The sequence below is a fragment of the Lampris incognitus genome, chromosome 10 (genome assembly GCF_029633865.1).
Source record: "Lampris incognitus isolate fLamInc1 chromosome 10, fLamInc1.hap2, whole genome shotgun sequence".
In the NCBI taxonomy this organism is placed as follows: Eukaryota; Metazoa; Chordata; class Actinopteri; order Lampriformes; family Lampridae; genus Lampris; species Lampris incognitus.
Genome location: NC_079220.1, coordinates 36,383,373 through 36,403,310, shown reverse-complemented (window position 1 = coordinate 36,403,310; position 19,938 = coordinate 36,383,373). Strand labels below are relative to the sequence as shown.

The 19,938-nt window shown below is 45.9% G+C and overlaps 1 protein-coding gene across 2 annotated transcripts in view; it reads right to left on the bottom strand.

Moving 5' to 3' along the window:
- asic2 (acid-sensing (proton-gated) ion channel 2) overlaps nt 1-19,938 on the bottom strand; it is an 813,603-nt gene that overhangs the window by 102,413 nt on the left and 691,252 nt on the right. For both annotated transcript variants that reach the window (XM_056287454.1, XM_056287453.1), the window contains exon 3: nt 8,855-8,982. In XM_056287454.1, coding sequence (XP_056143429.1) covers nt 8,855-8,982 — 128 coding nt within the window. The remainder of the gene's footprint in view (nt 1-8,854; nt 8,983-19,938) is intronic.

Sequence of the window (19,938 nt, the reverse complement as noted above, 5' to 3'; positions counted from 1 at the left end):
GCAAAAATTAACATTACAATCAAGAAACACAATTATGCAGTTCATGTGACCATGAAAGTGCACAAGAACATAGTATTTGACAGAGGAACATGTTGCGCCCCTGTTTTGCCATCCAAACTCATTGATGGGAGATGATGATGTGATTTTGCAACGCACTACAAGAAATGGCAAGTGAATAAAACGTTTGTGTGAATGTATGCGTAAATGAAAATGGAACTACCAGGTGTGCACCCTTGTTGCTGTACTGAAACGGTGAAGGAAAGTGGGATGATAGGGATGTTTATTAACTACTTAGTGAGAATGGAAGGAAGTGGGGCAGGTGTGGTGTGTGTGTGTATCTGCAGCTGTTCCGTCACACCAACCCTCTTAAGTGAACTGAACATAATTTACCAGCCATTGATCATTCTGTGAAATGTCTTCTTTATATTGTAACGTGCATGGATAAGTAGACACGTTGGCCGCTGGCTGACGGGTCAGACCCTTTAGTCGACTGGTTAACGTTGTCGCCTGCGGCGCGGGAGATACGGGTTCGCGTCCCAGCTGCGGCAGTTCCTGTGGTTGCCCCCCCGAATTCGCTACATTGGTGGCAGAAGTGGGATGGGGAGATCGGAAGCGTATGCGCCCAGAGGTGTGAAAGAATTGATGAGCTTAAGCGCAGGGACGCGCTTCCCGGAGGAGGGGGGGTTAGTGTAACGTACATGGATAAGTAGACACGCTGGCTTACGGCTCTGACACTTTAGTCGAGCGGTTAGCGATGTCTCCTGCGGTGCGGACAATACGGGTTCGCGTCTCGGCTGCGGTAATTCCTGTGTAACCCCCCCCCCCGAATTCGCTACAATATTTTGACAGCTCATGGTCTCATCAAATCTCATCAGTACACTACACACAGAGACAATTTTAGAAATACACATTACTCAGGACAGAAATATGTGTGCTAACACAGAAAACTGCCAGCAGTGAGCCAGACAACACACCTTCAGAGCTGAAGAGTGAGTAAAAGTGTTAGGTGGAGAGACAGGGGTGGACAAAAGCAGAAGGAAAGAGAGACAAGAGAGATGGAGAGGGGAAAATAGAGACAGATAAAAACAGCGTTGTTGGATAACTCCCAGTGCTGACAGGAAAGGGGTGAAATGGTCGAACAGAAACAGCAGAGCCCAACCACCCTTTGCCGAGGCTTGTTCAAATCCTGCTGTCAGAACGGAAGTGAAAGGGATCCTTGCGGAGAATAAACATTTGGCTATAGAGATAAAACAATAAAGGGAACATGCCATAAAATAGCCCCATTCTGGAAAAGTACCATAGTGGTAGCCATCTTACTTGAGACCTGTTCTAAACTTTCTGCATTTGGAAACTGCAGTGAATAAAGCTTATGTAATATGATAATAAGATAACCTTTATTCATCCCTGAGGGGATATTCAGGTGTACATAGCAGCAAAGAGGGTAAAAATAAAAGACTTCAACAGGGAAGAGTAAATGAGGTGGATAGATAGATAGATAGATAGATAGTAAAGGTCAGTCACCTCGGGATCAGAACAGTAATCTATCTATCTATCTATCTATCTATCTATCTATCTATCTATCTATCTATCTATCTATCTATCTATCTATCTATCTATCTATCTATCTATCTATCTATCTATCTATCTATCTATCTATCTATCTATCTATCTATCGATCTAAAACACTCAGTGGGAAAAGGGCTCAACAAATAAGGAGCAAAATAATCCAGTGAGTCAAGTAAATTCTTTATGAGACAGTACAAGCCTGTTTCATGCCATAAGCAATCATCAGCTGCCAATACTCAAAGGATTATATATATATATATATATATATATATATATATATAGAGAGAGAGAGAGAGAGAGAGAGAGAGAGAGAGAGAGAGCATATACACACACAGTATGTGAACAGTAACAACTTGTACACTGTAAAAATGTACACCATGGGCAATATGCAAGGTATGGTACAGTCAGGTGGGTCACTAGATCAAGTCAGCCTAATCATAAGTCAAAGGGCTCAGTGGCGGTCTACGGAGGTCAAGGACTCTGTCCTAGTCAGTCCTTGTGCGGGTGACAGGGGTTCAAGGGGTCGGTCCTAGTCAGTCCTTGTGCAGGGGACAGGGGTTCAAGGAGTTAAACCTAGGCAGTCCTTGTGTGGGAGGCGGAGGAGGAGGGGGGATAGGAAGGGGTGGAGGGACAAGGTTGGGGCAGGGGGTCACCCTTGTTGTGGAGCCTGATGGCTGTTGGTACAAAAGACTGGCTGAGGCGTTTTGTGGTTTGCCAGGGGGCAATGGTCTGTGACTGAATGTGCTCCTCCTCCCCACTATCTTTTCATGGAGGGAGGGAACAGGATAAATTAATCAAGGTGGCGGCCCTCTTCCTCCTCATCCTCCCCTCCACAACCGCCACTACTGAGCTAGCCTTCTTCACCAGCTTTTCAGTTTGATGGTATCTCTCGCGCTGGTGCCCCCCCCCCCAACAAACCATGGCAAAGAATAGGACACTGGCAACTACAGACTGGCAGAACACCTGCAGCAGCCTGCAGCACACATTGAAGAACCTGAGCCTCCTCAGGAAGTACAACCTGCTCTGACCCTTCTTGTAGAGGGCTTGTTCGATGTTATTAAACCAGTCCTGTTTGTTTTTCATTTGTGCTCCCAGGAACTTGTAGGTGATCAACATCTCCACCTTCTCCCACTGGATAGTTATGGGAGCAGGGGTCACCTTCTTGCCCCATCGGTAGTCCACCACCAGCTCCTTGGTCTTACCGATGTTAAGCTGGAGGTGGTTGTTGTTGCACCACCTCACAAAGCTCTCTACCAGGTCTCTGTACTCCCCCTCATTGTCATCCATAATGCAGCCGACGATGGAGGAGGCATCGGATAACTACTGTAGGTGGCACGTCTCTAAGTTCAGCGTCTTGGCTAGCAGGGGTGGCTAGATGGTGTTGAAGGCGCTGGAGAAGTCAAAGAACATGATTCTCACAATGCTGCATGGCCTCTCTAGGTGTGTGCAGGCTCTATGTAGTATGTAGATGATGGCATCCTCCACACCGATGTTCTCTTTGGTATGCAAACTCCAGGGGGTCCATGGAGTCACTCATCAGGGGCTTGAGGTGCTGCAGGACCAGTCTTACAAAGACCTTCTTGACTTGTGATGTCAGAGCCACCAGTCTGTGTTGTCTTGATAATCCTTGTATTTTTCTACTAATTCATTAGTAGAGTTTTTATTCAAAGCAATGACTGTAAGACAACTGTGTCTGTCTAGAATGGAGAATAACAATTGCAGATTTTTTATTAGAAGAACTCCAAGAGTACAAACCAACCTACCAACCTAGTCTTGTCTGGTAGACTGAGTGGCAAACACTACATTAACAGTACTTTTTTTTTTAGGTAGAAATACTAAGTGGATTCAATTCAATTCAATTCAATTTATTGTCATTAAAAACAATGTGCAGGCACATGTTAAAAATGAAATGAGGGCTGTGGCTTCGCCAAACAGTGCAAGACCGACACAGACAAACACAGCGAACACAGTATAAGATATACACACTTGAAGACCAAAAGCTAAAAATAAGTTAAAAAAAGAGCAAGAGTACAAAATATTTAAAAATATCTACAGACATTCAGTGGGTAGCCAGGTTCAGGTGGGCAACAACTTGTGGAAAGAAGCTGTTTTTGAGCCTGGTAGTGTGAGCTCTGAGGCTCCTATAGGGCCTCGCAGAGCGCAGAGGGGAAAACAGTCCATGATTGGGGTGGGTGGGATCTCTGCTGATGCTGGGACCCCTTCGAAGGCAGCGTTTGTGATAAATGTATTTTATAGCTGGGATGCTCTCTAGGGTGCAGTGGTAGAAGTTGGTGAGAATTTTGGGGGATAGACGGGTGCTCCTCAGCCTCCTCAGGAAATGCAGGCATTGTTGGGCCTTTTTCACAAGGGCCTGGGCGTTTGATGTCCAGGAAAGTTCTTCACTGATGTGGACTCCAAGGAATTTAAAGCTGGAAACACGCTCCACTTCCACCCCCATTGATGTGTACGGGGGAGTGGCTGCAGCTTCTACACCTCCTGAAGTCCACAATCAGTTCCTTCATCTTCTTCACATTGATGACAAGATTGTTGGTAGTATACCATGATGTGAGGTGCTGAATCTCATCCCTGTAGGCCGTCTCGTCATTGTTGGTGATATGGCCAATGACTGTGGTGTCATCTGCAAACTTAACTATAACATTTGAAGGGTGAGTTGGCAGGCAGTCGTGGGTAAAGAGGGAGAAAAGGAGGGGACTCAGAACACAGCCTTGAGGGGCACCTGTGCTGAGGGTCAGGGTGGAGGAGGTGTGGTCACCTATCCTAACAGACTGAGGTCTGTTGGTCAGGAAGTCGCTCGATGGTGTTTTAAGCCCCCAGCGTACTCTTCAAGGCAGCACTGCATGGAAGGCACTTCCCACCCCCTACAGTTTCAGCCAATCACAGCACTGGCGCTAGATTTCAACTTTTTCCCTCCTTCTGCGGTGAAGGAGTTCGACTCAACCTTGGTAAGGTAATGGTAATGGTAATGTGTAGGGACCCTGATAATACTACGAGCAAAGTGTCATGTTGTGTCGAGCCTTCTTAGTATTTTAATATTAGCGATTTTCATGTGTATTAGCAGTAGTGCTAGTAGTGCCCCTAGCGCATCCATTCAAAAAGCTATTTCTCCCAAAAACAAAACAAACGTCAATCTTAAAAGTGCAGCGTTTGACGTAAATATCCTTTTAAACTAAAGTTTGACTCGTGTACATTCACAAAAAGACCCTAGATTGCATTTTGGCGACAGTTTTGCTTTAACTTTTTGGGGTGGTTATCAGAGCGACTGAGTAGTGCTATTGCTATGTAGTTAGGCATTAGCCTATGTCTCCCAGTCTGCTTATTTAAACAACTACGAGACAACCTAGTTTTAAGTGAGCTGCACAAAGGCATGGTTGAGTAGGTGTCTTTCCAAAACTCCTTTAGGCATCCAGTTGTTGAAAGATAAGTTGTAAGACATCTAGACATAGCAGCTAAGTAAGTTAAAGCAAAACTGTCGCCAAAATGCAATCTAAGGTATTTTTGTGAATGTACACGAGTCAAACTTTCGTTTAAAATTATATTTACGTCAAACGCTGCACTTTTAAGATTGACGTTTGTTTGAGTCGAACTCCTTCACTGCAGAAGGAGGGGAAAAGTTGAAATCTAGCGCCAGTGCTGTGATTGGCTGAAACTGTTGGGGGCGGGGAGTGCCTTCCATGCAGCGCTGCCTTGAAGAGTACGTTGGGGGCTTAAAACACCATCGAGCCTGGAAGTCCAGGTTCCAGTTACAGAGGGAGGGGTTGAGGCCAAGGGAGGGGAGTTTGGTGGTTAGTTTGGCAGGGATGATAGTGTTGACGGCAGAGCTATAATCTATAAACAGCGTCCGGAGGCATGTTTTGTTACATTCAAGGTGGGTCAGAGCAAAGTGCAGGGCAGTGGCAATGGTATCCTAAGTAGACCTTTTAGGATGGTAGGTGAACCGATGTGGGTCAAATGTGGGGGGGATAATGTTTCTGATGTGAGCCAGAACCAGTCTCTCAAAGCACTTCATGGCAATGGGGGTGAGTGCTATGGGTCGGTAGTCATTCAGACATGTGGATGTTGGTGTCTTGGAGACATGAATGATAGAGGTGGTCTTAAACCATGCCGGGACTATGGATTGGGACAGTGAAAGGCTAAATATAGTAGTTGTGAAGACCTCAGCCAGCTGGTTGGCACATTCCCGGAGGACCCGACCCGGTATGCCGTCCGGTCCGGCAGCCTTCCGTGTGTTCACTCTGTGCAGTGACTCTCTGACCTCTGGAATCGATAGAGTGAGTGCCTGGTTTTCTGGGTGGCTGGAGATTTTTGTGGCTGGGTCACTATTGTCCTTGTCAAAGCGGGCATAGAAATGATTTAGCTCATCTGGCAGGGAGGCATCATGGACAGTGGGACCGCTATTGGAGCTTTTGTAGTCTGTGATAGATTGAATGCCTTGCCACATTTGCCGGGGATCGAAGTTATTGTGAAAGTGGTCCTCTATTCATAGGGAATATTTATGTTTGGCTGTTCTGATGCCCTTATTGAGGTTGGATCTGGCTGCGCTGTAGGCCTCACAGTTACCTGACTTGAACGCTGCACCCCGGACTTTCAGCAGCTGCCGGACCTCAGTGGTCATCCAGGGTTTCTGGTTTGGAAAGGTGCAGATTGATTTTTTTGCTGTGACAAAAGTGCAAAAGTTAATGTAGGCTAGTATGGCAAATGTCTGTTCATTAATGTCTATATGGGAGCCATGGGTAGCTGAATGTGCAAAAATACTCCAGTCTGTGTTGTCAAAAAAGTCCTGGAGTTCAGAGACTGCTCCTTCTGGCCAGACAGTGATTGTCTTTACTGCTGGCTTGACCCGTTTTATTAGGGGTTTTTAGGCTGGGACCAGGAATAGGCAGAGGTAGTCAGAATGCCCCAGGTGGGGGCAGGGAGTAGCTTTGTATGAGTCCTTAATGTTTGTATAGAGATGGTCCAGGGTGTTTTGTCCCCTAGTGGGGCAGGATACATGCTGATGGAATTTGGGCGGTACAGCCATGAGGTTAGCCTGATTAAAATCACCACCTATGATAAAGGCATTGTCCGGGTGTTTGGTCTGTTGTCCGCTGATGGCACATTGTAGCTGCTTAAGTGCTACCTTAGCATTAGCATGTGGAGGGATGTATACAGCGGCGACGGTAATGGCCGTTAGCTCCCTGGGCAGGTAAAAAGGCCTGCACTGAATCATAAGCAGCTCGAGATCAGCAGAGCAATGCCTTTCAACGATCTTTATATTGCTGCACCAAGAGTTACTGACATAAATACTCAAACCTCCTCCGCGGATCTTGCCGGAGTCCGCTGTCCTGTCGGCACGGAAGGCTGTGCGGCCCGCTAGCTCGACTGCCAAGTCGGCTATGTTGCTGTTGAGCCAAGTCTCCATAAACATCAGCAGACAGCAGTTCTGCAGCCTTTTCTGAGAGGACAGCCTGAGTCTTATCTCGTCCATTTTGTTAGCTAACGATCGGGCATTAGCCATGAAGATGCTGGGGAGGGAAACTTTGAAGGGAGCGCTACTTAGCTTAGCATGTAGCGCACCTCGTTTCCCCCTCTTCTGTTTACGTTGCCGACGGGGGCAGCGTTTCCACTGCGGGACCGGTGAGCGGATCATATGGATGGGGAAATTGTCCGTGGTGGTGGAGGGAAGTGAGTAATCCGTTCCGAGGTTTAAAAGTTCCTGACGGCTGTAGAAGAGCGCAAACTTGTAAATAAACGTAAAACTAACGTATAAATAACAAAGTAAACAGCACTGAACAGGGAGCTGCAGAATTTGAAAGAAATAAACATGCCTAGCAATGCACACAAATAGAAATATACTCAAAACAAGAGGAAAATGTGAATTATTAGTAAATAGTGGAGTCTTCATACGATAGTTGCACTGTCATTTGACTCCATTAGAGAGTCAAAGGGAACTAGATTCAAACTACAGAAATTAAAGCCTCCTATCTCCAAATCAGGCAGCATTAATATGGATTACTTTACCTGATAAAGACACGGGTTAGTGCCGGTTTGCTGTACTGAAAGGAAAACCATGCAAAGGCATGAGGTAAGATGGCAGCAACTATTGTCCATACATGATAACTGTTTGCAGGATTAAATAGGTTAATTTGGGCTCAGCTGTATGTGCTGAACATGCACTAATATGTGACATCTCAGGTAGACTAACTTGTGTGATTGGTCGACAAGGTAGTACCATTTATAGTCTATATATGGTCTTAACATATCTGTTAAGCAGTTATACATGCTAAATGCGGTTATCAATGTTGTCAAGGACTATTTGAATATGGTAGAATTCAGCTGGTAGTTTATTTAGTAGCTAACAGTAATTTTACCTAGCTTACTAAAATTTGGTAGCTTTAAATGACCAAAATTGTAGCGAATTCGGGGGACAACGTGACCACAGGAACTGCCGCGGCAGGGAAGCGAACCCGTATCGCCCGCACCGCAGGAGACATCACTAACCGCTCGACTAAAGACTTAGACCCGCCAACCAGCTAGCTGGCCAGCGTGTCTACTTATCCATGGACGTTACAATATGTTAAAACCAGTCTGTTCTCTAACCCAAATTGACGTGTGGAAAGTGATGCTTACCTCCCTGGTCTCTGGTCTTTTCAGTTGTACAATTTGGTGTTGCACAGGTGACCCATAATTGCTTCTCTTAGTAAACAGCAGGAAAACACTATCCAGGTAAGATGGTGTAGAGAGATTTATGATATGATGCCTGCAACATCCCATCTCATCTCATTTGTATGTCTGTAACATTTTGTCATAAATCTCTCTACGCCATCTTACCTGTATAGTACTTCCCTGCTGTTTACTAAGAGAAGCAACATGTGAAGCACCAAATTGTACAACAAGTGTTTTAAATCGATGTCTTTGGCATCGTGCATGTAAAAGTAATGATGCTGGCGGAGTTAAGCACAGAAGTACAGAGTTCAGTACAGAAGGAGGTATATCCTCCTGGGCCAGCAGTGCTGATACAGCATCGTATGACAGAACTCAGTCATTTATACTGTATATGTATGATTTAGAGTGGATGATTGGAGGTGAAGCAGCAAGGTTGGTGCCATTGACAGAGGATGAACATTGTCTTTTACCAGCTAGTGTCCACTGAGTGAGCAGAATGTCCTGACCATGTTGGAACAAACTAGCCTATGCACACAGGCACAAACAGAAATACACAATACCCTTGACAATATTTAAAGAAATAAAAGTTATAGTGTGTGTATCAGTGAAGTTTATTTAAACCTACCCTCTGCTCCTGTGTGGCTACAAAGGTCTGGAAGCCAGGGGCCACACCGAAGCCCAGCTCATGGACAAAAGGAGGCTCTGCTTGACTGTGGATCTGCACTCGCACACCAGCCTCAAACGCAGTGTCCTCTGCAAAGAAAACAACCAACCCTGTCAAAAGAATTCTTGTGTACATGTAAATTAACAAGCAGGAATGTATTTAAAAATGCTTTTTTGTTACATTTATTTTACTAGCAGAAAGAAACACTGTGGAGAATAGAGGAAGGACACAGGCTGTTTGTAGAAATTGTTGATTGACACTTGTTGTTCCATGGCATAGGAGAAACATTTTTTGAAACCACCTGATTGAAAAGACCTTAAGTCCACATATTCCTAACTGTTGAGTTAAGATCCCCAGCTGTCAGCATGACCCGCAGAACGATGTTGATATTCAGAGGAAAGTTGGCCCATCTGTTCTTCAGATCAGACACTGGTATTGAATTAGTGTGTCCTTGCTAAGGCCACCTTTCAGTATGTTCACATGTACATGCAAACATGTAAAGAAAGAAAACATCTTGAGTTAAAACACAGGCGTAGTCCATTTACACTCATAAAAACCACACACACACATACACACACATGCACACTATTTTATTATTTTACTAACATATTACATACACATGCACACAGACACAGTTGCTTTCTTTCTATAGTATCACACACATGCAAGAAAAACACTTTTATTTTCTCTTTCTCACACAAATACACCCACATACACATAAACTCTCTCTCACTTTCAGAAAGATGCACGCACAGGCACACACCAGCCCAGCTAAAAGCAAACATTTACAGGGAAGACAGAGGTGGTGGTGGGAGGGGTGGCGGCGCTGTATAGAGAGCAGTAACTTTCTCTCTCATGTCCTCACTCTGACTGGCCCTGCGTCCTCATGCTCAGTCAAGTCTTCCCTCGCCAGCCTGTCAGTCGAGCTGCCTCAGGCTGGGTTGGAACCGAGACACAGGAGGGTCACAGGAGAATGCAGCCTCTTGAATGGGCAGCTGTGACTGAGGGCCTAGACGCTACAGCTGCCTCAGCCCGCTGCCCAGCACTTGTCAATCAATCACCTGCAAATCCAGCTCAACGGGCAATACTGGGGATGACCACAGCATGAGGAAAACAAGGAATCAAACATGCCAGACTATGAACATGTTTGTGTGGAACAGAATTTGATAAAATAAATAAATAAATAAATATATACACACACACACACACACACACACACATGTATACGTATATATATATATATATATATATACACACACACATATATGTATGTGTGTATGTATATGTATGTATATACACACGTATATATATGTGTGTATATACACATAGTATATATATAGTGTATATATAGTCTGTATATATAGTCTGTGTGTATATATATATATATATATATATATATATAGTAAAGTGCATTTTCTATGAGACAGTACAAGCCTGTTTAATGCTATAAGCATATATATATATATACATGCTTATAGCATTAAACAGGCTTGTACTGGCTATGCGTATTTATGTGCCTCTTTGTGTGTGTGTATGTGTGTGTGTTTGTAAATATGTGCACTTTTGATAATGGCAGCATGAGATGCTGTACTTGATGGTGTGTCAGTCAAATCAAGAAATAGTCAAGAGACTCACCTTTATGTTTGGTATGTGTGAGCTATGTGACGATAGTGTATAGCTCTTTCATCATCATTAATAATAATGATAATCATCACTGCCTTTGTCATGAAATTTCTTCATCATCGCAAATACTTCAATTAAAGTGATGCAATAAGATAAAGGGGATCAAATTAGTCATGATACCTGACAACAAATTATAATTTAATTCTTAAATATATTTTCATGAGCAATATATTTAAATATATTTTTGATAAATTGTTGTATTATAGGCATTTTAGAAGCAGGCCTTTCTGTTGCTGCAGGAAAGAAGCAACTTGCAGTAAAAAGAAGCAGGTCTAAAACTGTTTCTGTCTGTATGTTTGTATGTATGTGTGTGTGTATATTTCTGTGTGCATGTATACACAATGGTGCATGTGTTTGTGTGAAATCAAATAAAGCGCAGTCACATCTAATCTTGTGTCCTGCTGCCTAGGGTCACACTTGTTTCTGCAGACACCTCCCTGAAACACCTCCTCCCCCAGTTTCTGCTGACCCACTGCACATTTGCCAACAACAACAACAATGACACATTTTATTTGTATAGCATGTTTCAATGTAAACAAAGACGTTTTACATAAGATGAAAAAAGATAAAAGCAATACAACAAAAACATGTAACAGACAACATTACACATACATGAAAATATATTCTGAAAAGATGAGTTTTGATTAATGATTTGAATCTGGACAGATCAGTGCAGTCTCTGATGTGTTTGGGGAGAGTTCCAGAGGAAGGCAGCTCTGAAGAAGAGAAGGAAGCTCTGGAGAAGGCATTATCGCTCCAGGTCCAGTGCTTGGCCCTGTGTGGTGGAGACAGGAGGTTGGCACTGGAGGAACAAAGGCTGTGGGAAGAAGTATGGCAGTGGACCAGGTCGGTGAGGTAGGAGGGGGCCTGATTATGGAGGGCTTTGTGAGTGAGAAGAAGGACATTGAACTGGATCTGTCATGGGAAAGGGAGCCAGTGGAAGTTCTGGAGACAAGGAGTGATGTGGTCACGGGAGTGGAAGTGGGTGAGCAGGCAAGCAGCAGAGTTCTGGATGTACTGGAGTTTGTTTAGGACTTTGGATGATAAGCCATAGAGAATGATGTTGCAGTAGTCAATTCTGGATGTGATGAAGGCATGGGTCAAAGTTTCAGCAGCAGGGAAGGAGAGTGACGACGGGAGATGAGCTATGTTTTTTAGGTTGAAAAAGGCAATTCTGCTGGTTTGATTGATGTGGTGTTCAAAGAAGAGGATGCTGTTGAAAATCATTCTGAATTTGCGGATGTCTGATGAGAGAGTGGAGTTGTGAGTGGAGCTAGTGATGGTCAGACAGAAGCTGTGAGTAGTTTTGGTCAGGGATTTGAAACTGATGATGGGCTTACAACTTACAGGTCTATCCCATGACCTCACTTTGGGAAATCTGACCACTTGTCAGCGCTCTTGCTTCCTGCCTACAAACAAAAAGTGAAGTGTGCACAGTCCACTGTGAGGACAGTACAGTGCTGGACTCCAAAACATGAATCCAAACTTCAGGGATGTTTTGAATCAACAGACTAGTCAGTCCTTTGGGATTCAGCCTTGAGTTTGGATGAGTATAATGAATCAGTCACTGGCTATGTAAGATTCTATGTGGATAACTGTACCCCAGTATGGTCAATTTGCTCCTGGTTGGGTAGGAGCCTTGACTCGTGGCACACGTGGAGGGGCCTGCAGGTGATTCTTCTTTTCCTTTTGGCTTGTTCCCTGTTTCTCAGGGGTCACCATATTTTTGCCCTCCATAGCTTTCTGTCTGACGCATCCCTCTCTCACAGTCCAACCCTCCTCATGTCCTCCTCTATCTGGTCTCTCCATTTTTTCCTTGGTCTTCCTCTTTTTCTTTTACCAGATATTTCCTTGTCCAATACCTTCTTTCGCATATAGTCTATGCCTTCTCTCTGTACATGTCCAAACCACCTCAATCTTGTCCCTCTCAATTTCTCATCCTTTATTTTGATCTTGAACATAGTTCGCACTTCATGATTTTTCTTCCGGTCTTTTCTAGTCACTCCCAAGGACCAATACAACATATATAGCTCTGCTATTTGTGATGTAGATTCTAGCCTCTCTGTTGTTGTCACCGCTTCCATACCATAGAGCACAGCGGGCCTAACCATTGATTTGTATACCTTGCCCTTTACCCTCAACGGCATTCTTTTGTCACAAAGTACTCTACTTACCCTTCTCCATGAATTCCACCCAGATTGTGGTGTCCTTTTCTTGACTTCCTTCTCACCACCACCTTCTTCTTCTCAATCCTAAGTACTTGAATTCATTATCCTCTGGGACACCTTCTCCTCCTAAGTTCAAACTAGAGCTTTCTACTTGCTTATTTATACACAGGTAGTTTTTATTCTGCTGATATTTAGTCCTCTGATTTCTAGTGCTTCTCTACAATCTGCAATCTCTCTCTCCAACCTTTCCTTGTCCTCATTTGCCAGCACGATATCATCAGCAAACATCACGCTCCATGATGGCTCTTTCTTAAGATGTTCTATCAGCCTGGCCATCAGTATAACAGACAGGAAAGGGCTCAATGCCGATCCTTGATGCAGTCCTACCTTTACCTCAAACTCGCTTGTTGTTCCCACTACACATTGATCTACAGTCTTACAGTCCATGTACATGCCCTGAATTATGTAATTTTCTGCCACACCCTTTGCTCTCAGGCAACACCACAACTCCTCTCTCGGTATTCTGTCATATGTCTTCTCCTAATCAATAAATACACAGTGTGATTTTTTCCTCAATGTATTTCTCAGCTAAGGTCCTGAGCGCAGATATCACATCTTTAGTACTTCTTCCAGGCATAAATCCAAATTTTTGATTCCCTCTAGTCACTTCCTTCCTAAGACTCACTTCAGCCACTCTACATAACTTCATTGTATGTCCCATCAATTGTATCCCTCTGTAGTTGTTGCAGTTTGAGCATCACTTATATTTCTTTATATTAGTACCAATATACTCTCTCTTTATTCATCTGGCATTTTCCCAGTCTGTATTGTGTTGTTGAAGAGTCTAGCCAAGAACTATATGCCAGTATCGCCTAAGTATTTCCAGACTTCTAGCTTTTCCATTTTTCATTTGTTGCAATGTGTTGTTATCACCTCTTCCCTTGTAATCTCCTTCATGTCCTCTTCGTTCCTTGGTTGTTCATTTGTCCTTCTTTCTCTGTGATTCTCTTCATTCATTATGTGCCTGAAATAATCCCCCCATCTCTGTAAAATATCCTCATCTTTTTATGGTACCCTTCCATCTATGTCCTTGATCAGTTTTACTTGTTCCAACATCCTTGCTTGCCCTGTCTCTCTGTTTGGCTGTTCTGTATATATCCTACTTGCCTTCCTTTGTATCTAGTCTTTTGTACAGGTCCTCATATGCTCTTGCCCTTGCTAGTGCTACAGCTCTCTTTGTTTCTTTCTTGGTTTTCGTTGTATTCATTCTTGTTTTGCTCATTCTCATTTTTGGCCAGCTTCATTTTGGCTAGCTTTTTCTTCTTTATGCAGTGCAGCATCTGCCTGCCATTACATTGTCCAGTTGTCTCCAGAAAATTCACCTTTTCTTCATCGCAACCCACCTGTGGTGCATACAAACTTATTACATTTGCCTGATGTCCATACACATTCAACCTCTTCCAAATCAGCCTATCCAATTCCCTCTTTACTTCTATGAATTTCTGTTGTAGCACTCTGTCTAGGATTACTCCTTTTACTGTCTTTCCCATGGTAGTATATTACATAATCTCTTCCAATCTCTCTTGCCTTGCTTCCTTTCCACCTTGTCTCCTGAACACACATCACTTGTATTCTTCTTTGGTTCATCATGTCTGCTATTTCTCTCCCTCTGCTTGTCATTATCCCAACATTAAGTGTGACCATTCTAAAGTCTTTCTTCTTCAGCTGTCTCTTCTCTCTTTTCTGTCCTGCTTGTTCCTCAACAGGTGTATAGTTTCCATTAGTACACTGTGAGGGCACAGCACCAATGGTGGTCGTTGTTAACCTGGGCCTCAACTGATCCGGTATGTCATTCCTGGTCTTTTCAATCTGCATACTGATTTGGCAGAATGTTACATCGGATGCCCTTCCTGACACAACCACTAACCCTTTGGATGGGGGCACAGGTAAAGCACTGGATGCCATCCCAGTATTCATGGATTTATGCCAATTCCTGTTGCTAAAAGACAATATAGGGACAAACGGGAAAATGACTACAGTGGTTGTGACTCGCAGCACATGTGGAGGGGGCTGCAGGCAATCACAGACTGTAAATCTAAACTCAGTGTGGCTATCAATATCTCTTCCTCTCTCCCAGATGAGCTTAATTTTTATGCCCACTTCGAAGCTCACAACTTGGACCCAGTGACAGCAGCACATGCCATTGAAGTTGATCTACAGGTGAAAGAGGTTGATGTGAGTAAAACTTTTAAAAGGGTTAAGGCTCATAAAGCTACTGGCCCAGATGACATCTCTTCTCGTGTCCTTAAGGCATGTTCCACTCAGCTATCTCAGCGTTTTACTGACATTTTTTAACCTGTCTCTGTCATTGTGTGTGGCTCCACTGTGTTTTAAGAAAACCACCAATGTGTTGATACCTAAGAAAACACCTGTCTCTTGCCATGATTACCAACCTGTTGCACTGACCTCTGTTACTATGAAAAGTCTGGAAAGATTGCCAATATTGTATGTAAAATATAATGTTTCTGCTACCCTTGACCCATTTCAGTATGCCTACTGTTCCACTACATCTGTAGACGATACTATCTCACTTGCTCTGCATACTGCTTTAGTACACCTACAAAAGAAATATAACTATATCCGAATGTTGTTTATTGATACACCTCTGCTTTTAATACAATTGTACCATCCCAACTGGTGTTGAAACTAAGAAGTCTTGGTCTGGGTAACTCTGTAATTGACTATTTGATTTCCTGACAGGCAGGCCTCAGACTGTGAGAATATGTAAAACATACTTATCCACATTAGTTCTTAGGACCGGTGCACCTCAGGCTGCTGCCTCAGTCCCCTATTATACAGTCTGTTTACACATGACTGTGTTGCCAAATATGACAACAACAGCATCATTAAATTCGCAGATGATGCCACAGTGGTTGGACTAATAAGAAACAGTGATGAGAGGGACCACTATGCTACCCGTTTGGTGGGTGGGTGGGTGGGGGTTAATGGTGAGAGTAAAGGAGCTACTAGGGCAGGCTGTTTGAAGGTCTAGCAGCCTAAATAAAAAGGCATAGTCACCCATGGGTAGGGATAGGACGATATAGGATATTATTTTAGATCATGATTAAAAAAAAACACTCGCGAAAAGTTGATCGTGGTAATTTTACATTATTGAGATAATCATAAATGGGGATAATCACGATTATCCTCACATGAGTGACTTCAAATCTCTCTCTCTCTCTCTCTCTCTCTCTCTCTCTCTCTCTCTCTCTCTCTCTCTCTCTCTCTCTCTCTCTCTGTGCACTGCATGCTGGGAGTTCCGGGAGTTGTCACTACCCAGTCTCTGAAGTAGATGTTAGTTGCGCTTGCGCAAGGGTAAATGTTTACGACACCTAAGGTTGGACTGCAGTCTGTCTCTAACTTCGGGGATTTTTTCCCTCCTTTTTCCATCTGTCTCTTCCGTATGATCCGGTAAGTGTTTATTCTGTTTGTTGGCTGATTGGTGACTGTCCTGCTGGGTTTTTTTTTGCTGGTTGTTTTTTGAAGGATGGACGCCACTCTACCTGTCATAGGATCCGGGTAATCCCGCCAGGGACTAGTATGATGAGAGATCAAGGTGTCATTGTTACCTGCTGGGTGTTGACCAGAGTCTGATACCTTGTCCACACTAATACGAATGCTTTGCAAAACAAACATTTTCCTCTACGTTTTGGCCTCTCATCCACACGCAAATGGCATTTTAGGTCACTAAAAAGGAAGGGAAATGCATCTGTATACATGCGGTCAAAGCCTGAATCTGTCCTTGTTTGTTTTTCACTAAAAAAGATGTTCACTAAAAACATGTGTCCCATCTGTGATGCAATGAAAAAGTGTTTCTTAACAAAATGTAAGGTAAAGTGATTCCAGGATGTTTTATTATATTTGAGGTCTGTTGGCTCTTGCCAGTTTTTTACCACTTCTGCTTTTTTCCGGGTCAGTAGTGATACCTGACTCTGAAACTATGTGGCCTACATACTTGTCCCTGGGCTGGTAAAATTGACATTTGTCAGTTGACACTTTGAGGCCACCTTCTTCAAGCCGATTGAGAACTTTATATGGCCATTGTAAGACCATTATAAGAGTTTTAAGCATATTTTGATGAGTATTGGATTGTGAATCCCTATTATTTTGACCAGGATAATCATGACATTGTGGTGATACACAAATGAGGGTAGATTCACCAGGGGCTGCTGCTCCTTTAAGGCAGACATTCAGAGTGCTGACGTAGGCACTGCTTAGAGTTTCCGGGGGGAGCCATGTTTGCAGCAGCCTAGCGGTTGCCAGGAGAGATTGAGCTGTATCGGTGTCTTTTTGTGTGACGCGTAAACGGAATTGACTCGACCTCTCCGTCTCCTCATTCCTGCACTCCCACATTGGTGACCCCGCACGTTGACAACGAACATGTCGACCCAAAGCGATGACGACACCGCTCCGGCTCCGAGTGATGCTAACGGAATGGCTCATGTTAGCGCTAGCATCTCAGCAGCAACGGTGAAGTTGCCCGACTTTTGGCAGCACAGTCCCCGGCCATGGTTTCAGCACATTTAAGTCCAGTTCGAGCTGGGAGGAATAACGCGGGACATTACGAGGTATTTCCATGTGGTGGCGGCGTTAGACGCCCGGACGACGGCCCGAGCTATGGGGCTACTGGAAGCCCCCCCCCCGGCTGTGGGAAAATACGGCGCACTCAAGGCATTCCTTTTGCAGCTCTTCGAGCGACGGAGACGGAGATGGAGAAGGCGGATCGCCTGTTGTCACTCAACGGACTCGGCGATAGCAAACCTTCCGAGCTGCTGGAGAAGATTTTGGCCGTTTTGGGCTCGGCGGACCCCTCCTTCATTTTCACCCATATTTTTCTACGGCAGCTCCCAGCACCTGTGCGCACAGTACTAGCCAGCTTCCCCCTCTCCTCCACCAAAGACTACCGCGCTCTGGGTGCGGAAGCGGACAGCATTTTCCTCGCCAACCGGCAGCAGTTCGTTCATGCGATGCTCCCCACCCAGTCATCGCCCCCGCAGCGGGCACCGCGGTTGCGGTGGCTGCCCGCCTTCAGCGTGACAGCGGGCGGTGATAGCAGGTATGAGCGCCGGCGAGAACAGCAGGCTGTTGTTTATCATGGACTCCTTATCTGGCCGGCGGCTGCTGGTCGATTCGGGCGTTCAGCGTAGCATCCTGTCTGCGTCGGCCGCGGACACCATGGCCAGCGGTCAAGGCCCCCGGATGGATGCCGCGAACGGCACGCCCATACGTACCTACGGTACCAGGTATGTGGAGGTGTGTTTCGGCGGGCGGCGTTTCGGCTGGGACTTCGTTATGGCCGCGGTGTCGGTTCCCCTCCTGGGCGCGGACTTCCTGTGCGCCTTCAGGCTGCTGGTGAATGTTACGAACTGTCGCTTGATCGATGCTGTCTCTTTCGCTACATACTGGGAGGTGCAGGGACGCTCGGCCTGTCAAACATGCTCACCGCCGGAGATACGTATCAGCGACTGCTCGTCGAGTTCCCTGACTTCACCACACCTACGTTCTCGTCAGCGGTGGCTAAGCACGGCGTGGAGCACCATATTGCCACCGACGGCCCCCAGTCTACGCACGTGCTCGGCGCCTCGACTCTGCTAAGCTCGCGATCGCCAGGGTGGAGTTTGCCACCATGGAACGCCTCGGCATTGTGCGCCGCTCGGACAGCCCGTGGGTGGGGCTCCCCCCTGCATATAGTTTCTAAGGTTGACGGCGGTTGGCGCCCCTGCGGCGATTTTCGTCGCCTGAACAACGCCACAACCCCTGACTGGTACCCCGTCCCGCACATACAGGACTTCTCCGCCCACCTGGCGGGGGCCACCATCTTTTCCAAAGTAGATTTGGTGCGGGGCTACCACCAGGTACCGGTCCACCCTCGGGACGTGCCCAAGACAGCGGTCATCACGCCATTTGGACTCTTCGAGTTCCTGCGGATGCCCTTCGGTCTCAAGGGGGCAGCGCAGACGTTCCAGCGGCTGATGGACTCTGTGCTACGGGATATGCCGTTCTTGTTTGTTTACTTGGATGACATTCTCGTGGTCAGCGCATCCGCGGAGGAGCACCTGACGCAGCTCTGGCAGTTGTTCGAGCGGCTCAGTGTGCATGGACTCATAGTCAACACAGCCAAGTGCCAGTTTGGCCTGTCGTCCATCGACTTCCTCAGCCACCGCATCTCCCCACAAGGAGCCGTTCCGCTTCCTGCCAGAGTGGACGCCGTCGCCAGTTTTCCACGCCCCCGCACTGTGAAGTCCCTGCTGGAGTTCTTGGGCATGGTGAATTTTTATAACAGGTTCATTCCCCACGCAGCTCACCGCATGTGGCCCTTGTATGAAGCCCTGCGGGGCAAGGAAGCCAAGGGCGAGGTAGACTGGTTCCCGGGGATGGATGAAGCTTTCGACGACGGCAAGGCTGTGCTGCGCTGGCCAATGCCGCTTTGCTGGCGCACCCGTCCCCCACTGCCTCGATTGCCCTCACGACGACACCTCTGACTATGCGGTCGGGGCGGTGTACGAGCAGTGGGTGGGCGGCGCCTGGCAGGCCCTTGCCTTCTTTAGCAAACAGCTTAAGGACAACGAGCAGAAGTACAGCACCTTCGACCAGGAGAGCGTGGGTCTCTTACTTGCCTCCTGACGCTTCAGGTTCCTGTTGAAAGGCCGCCGTTTCACTGCCTTCGTCGACCACAAGCCGCTGACTTTTGCCATGGCCAAGACCTCTGAGCCATGGTCCGGGCGCCAACAGCGTCAGCTCTCGGCCATCTCGGAGTTTACCACGGCCATCCATCACGTGGCTGGCAAGGACAACTTGGTTGCTGACTGCCTCTCCCGGGCGGTGGCAGGGTCCGTTCACTTCGGACTCGATTGCGCTGCCATGGCTAAAGCTGCCTTCTATCGCTCTAAAATCCTATCCCCCACTTCTAATCCTAAAAAACTCTTTGAAACCTTCTCTACACTTCTTCAACCCCCTCCTCTTCCTCCCTTCTCCCTGATGACTTCGTTAACTTCTTTGACAAGAAGGTAAACGACATCAGATCCTCCTTTTGTCATCACCCGGTTAGCACTCCTTGGACTCTCCCACCCTCTGCACCCTCCCTCACTTCTCCGCGTCCCACCCCATCCCACCTCGCTACCCTCTCCCCTGACA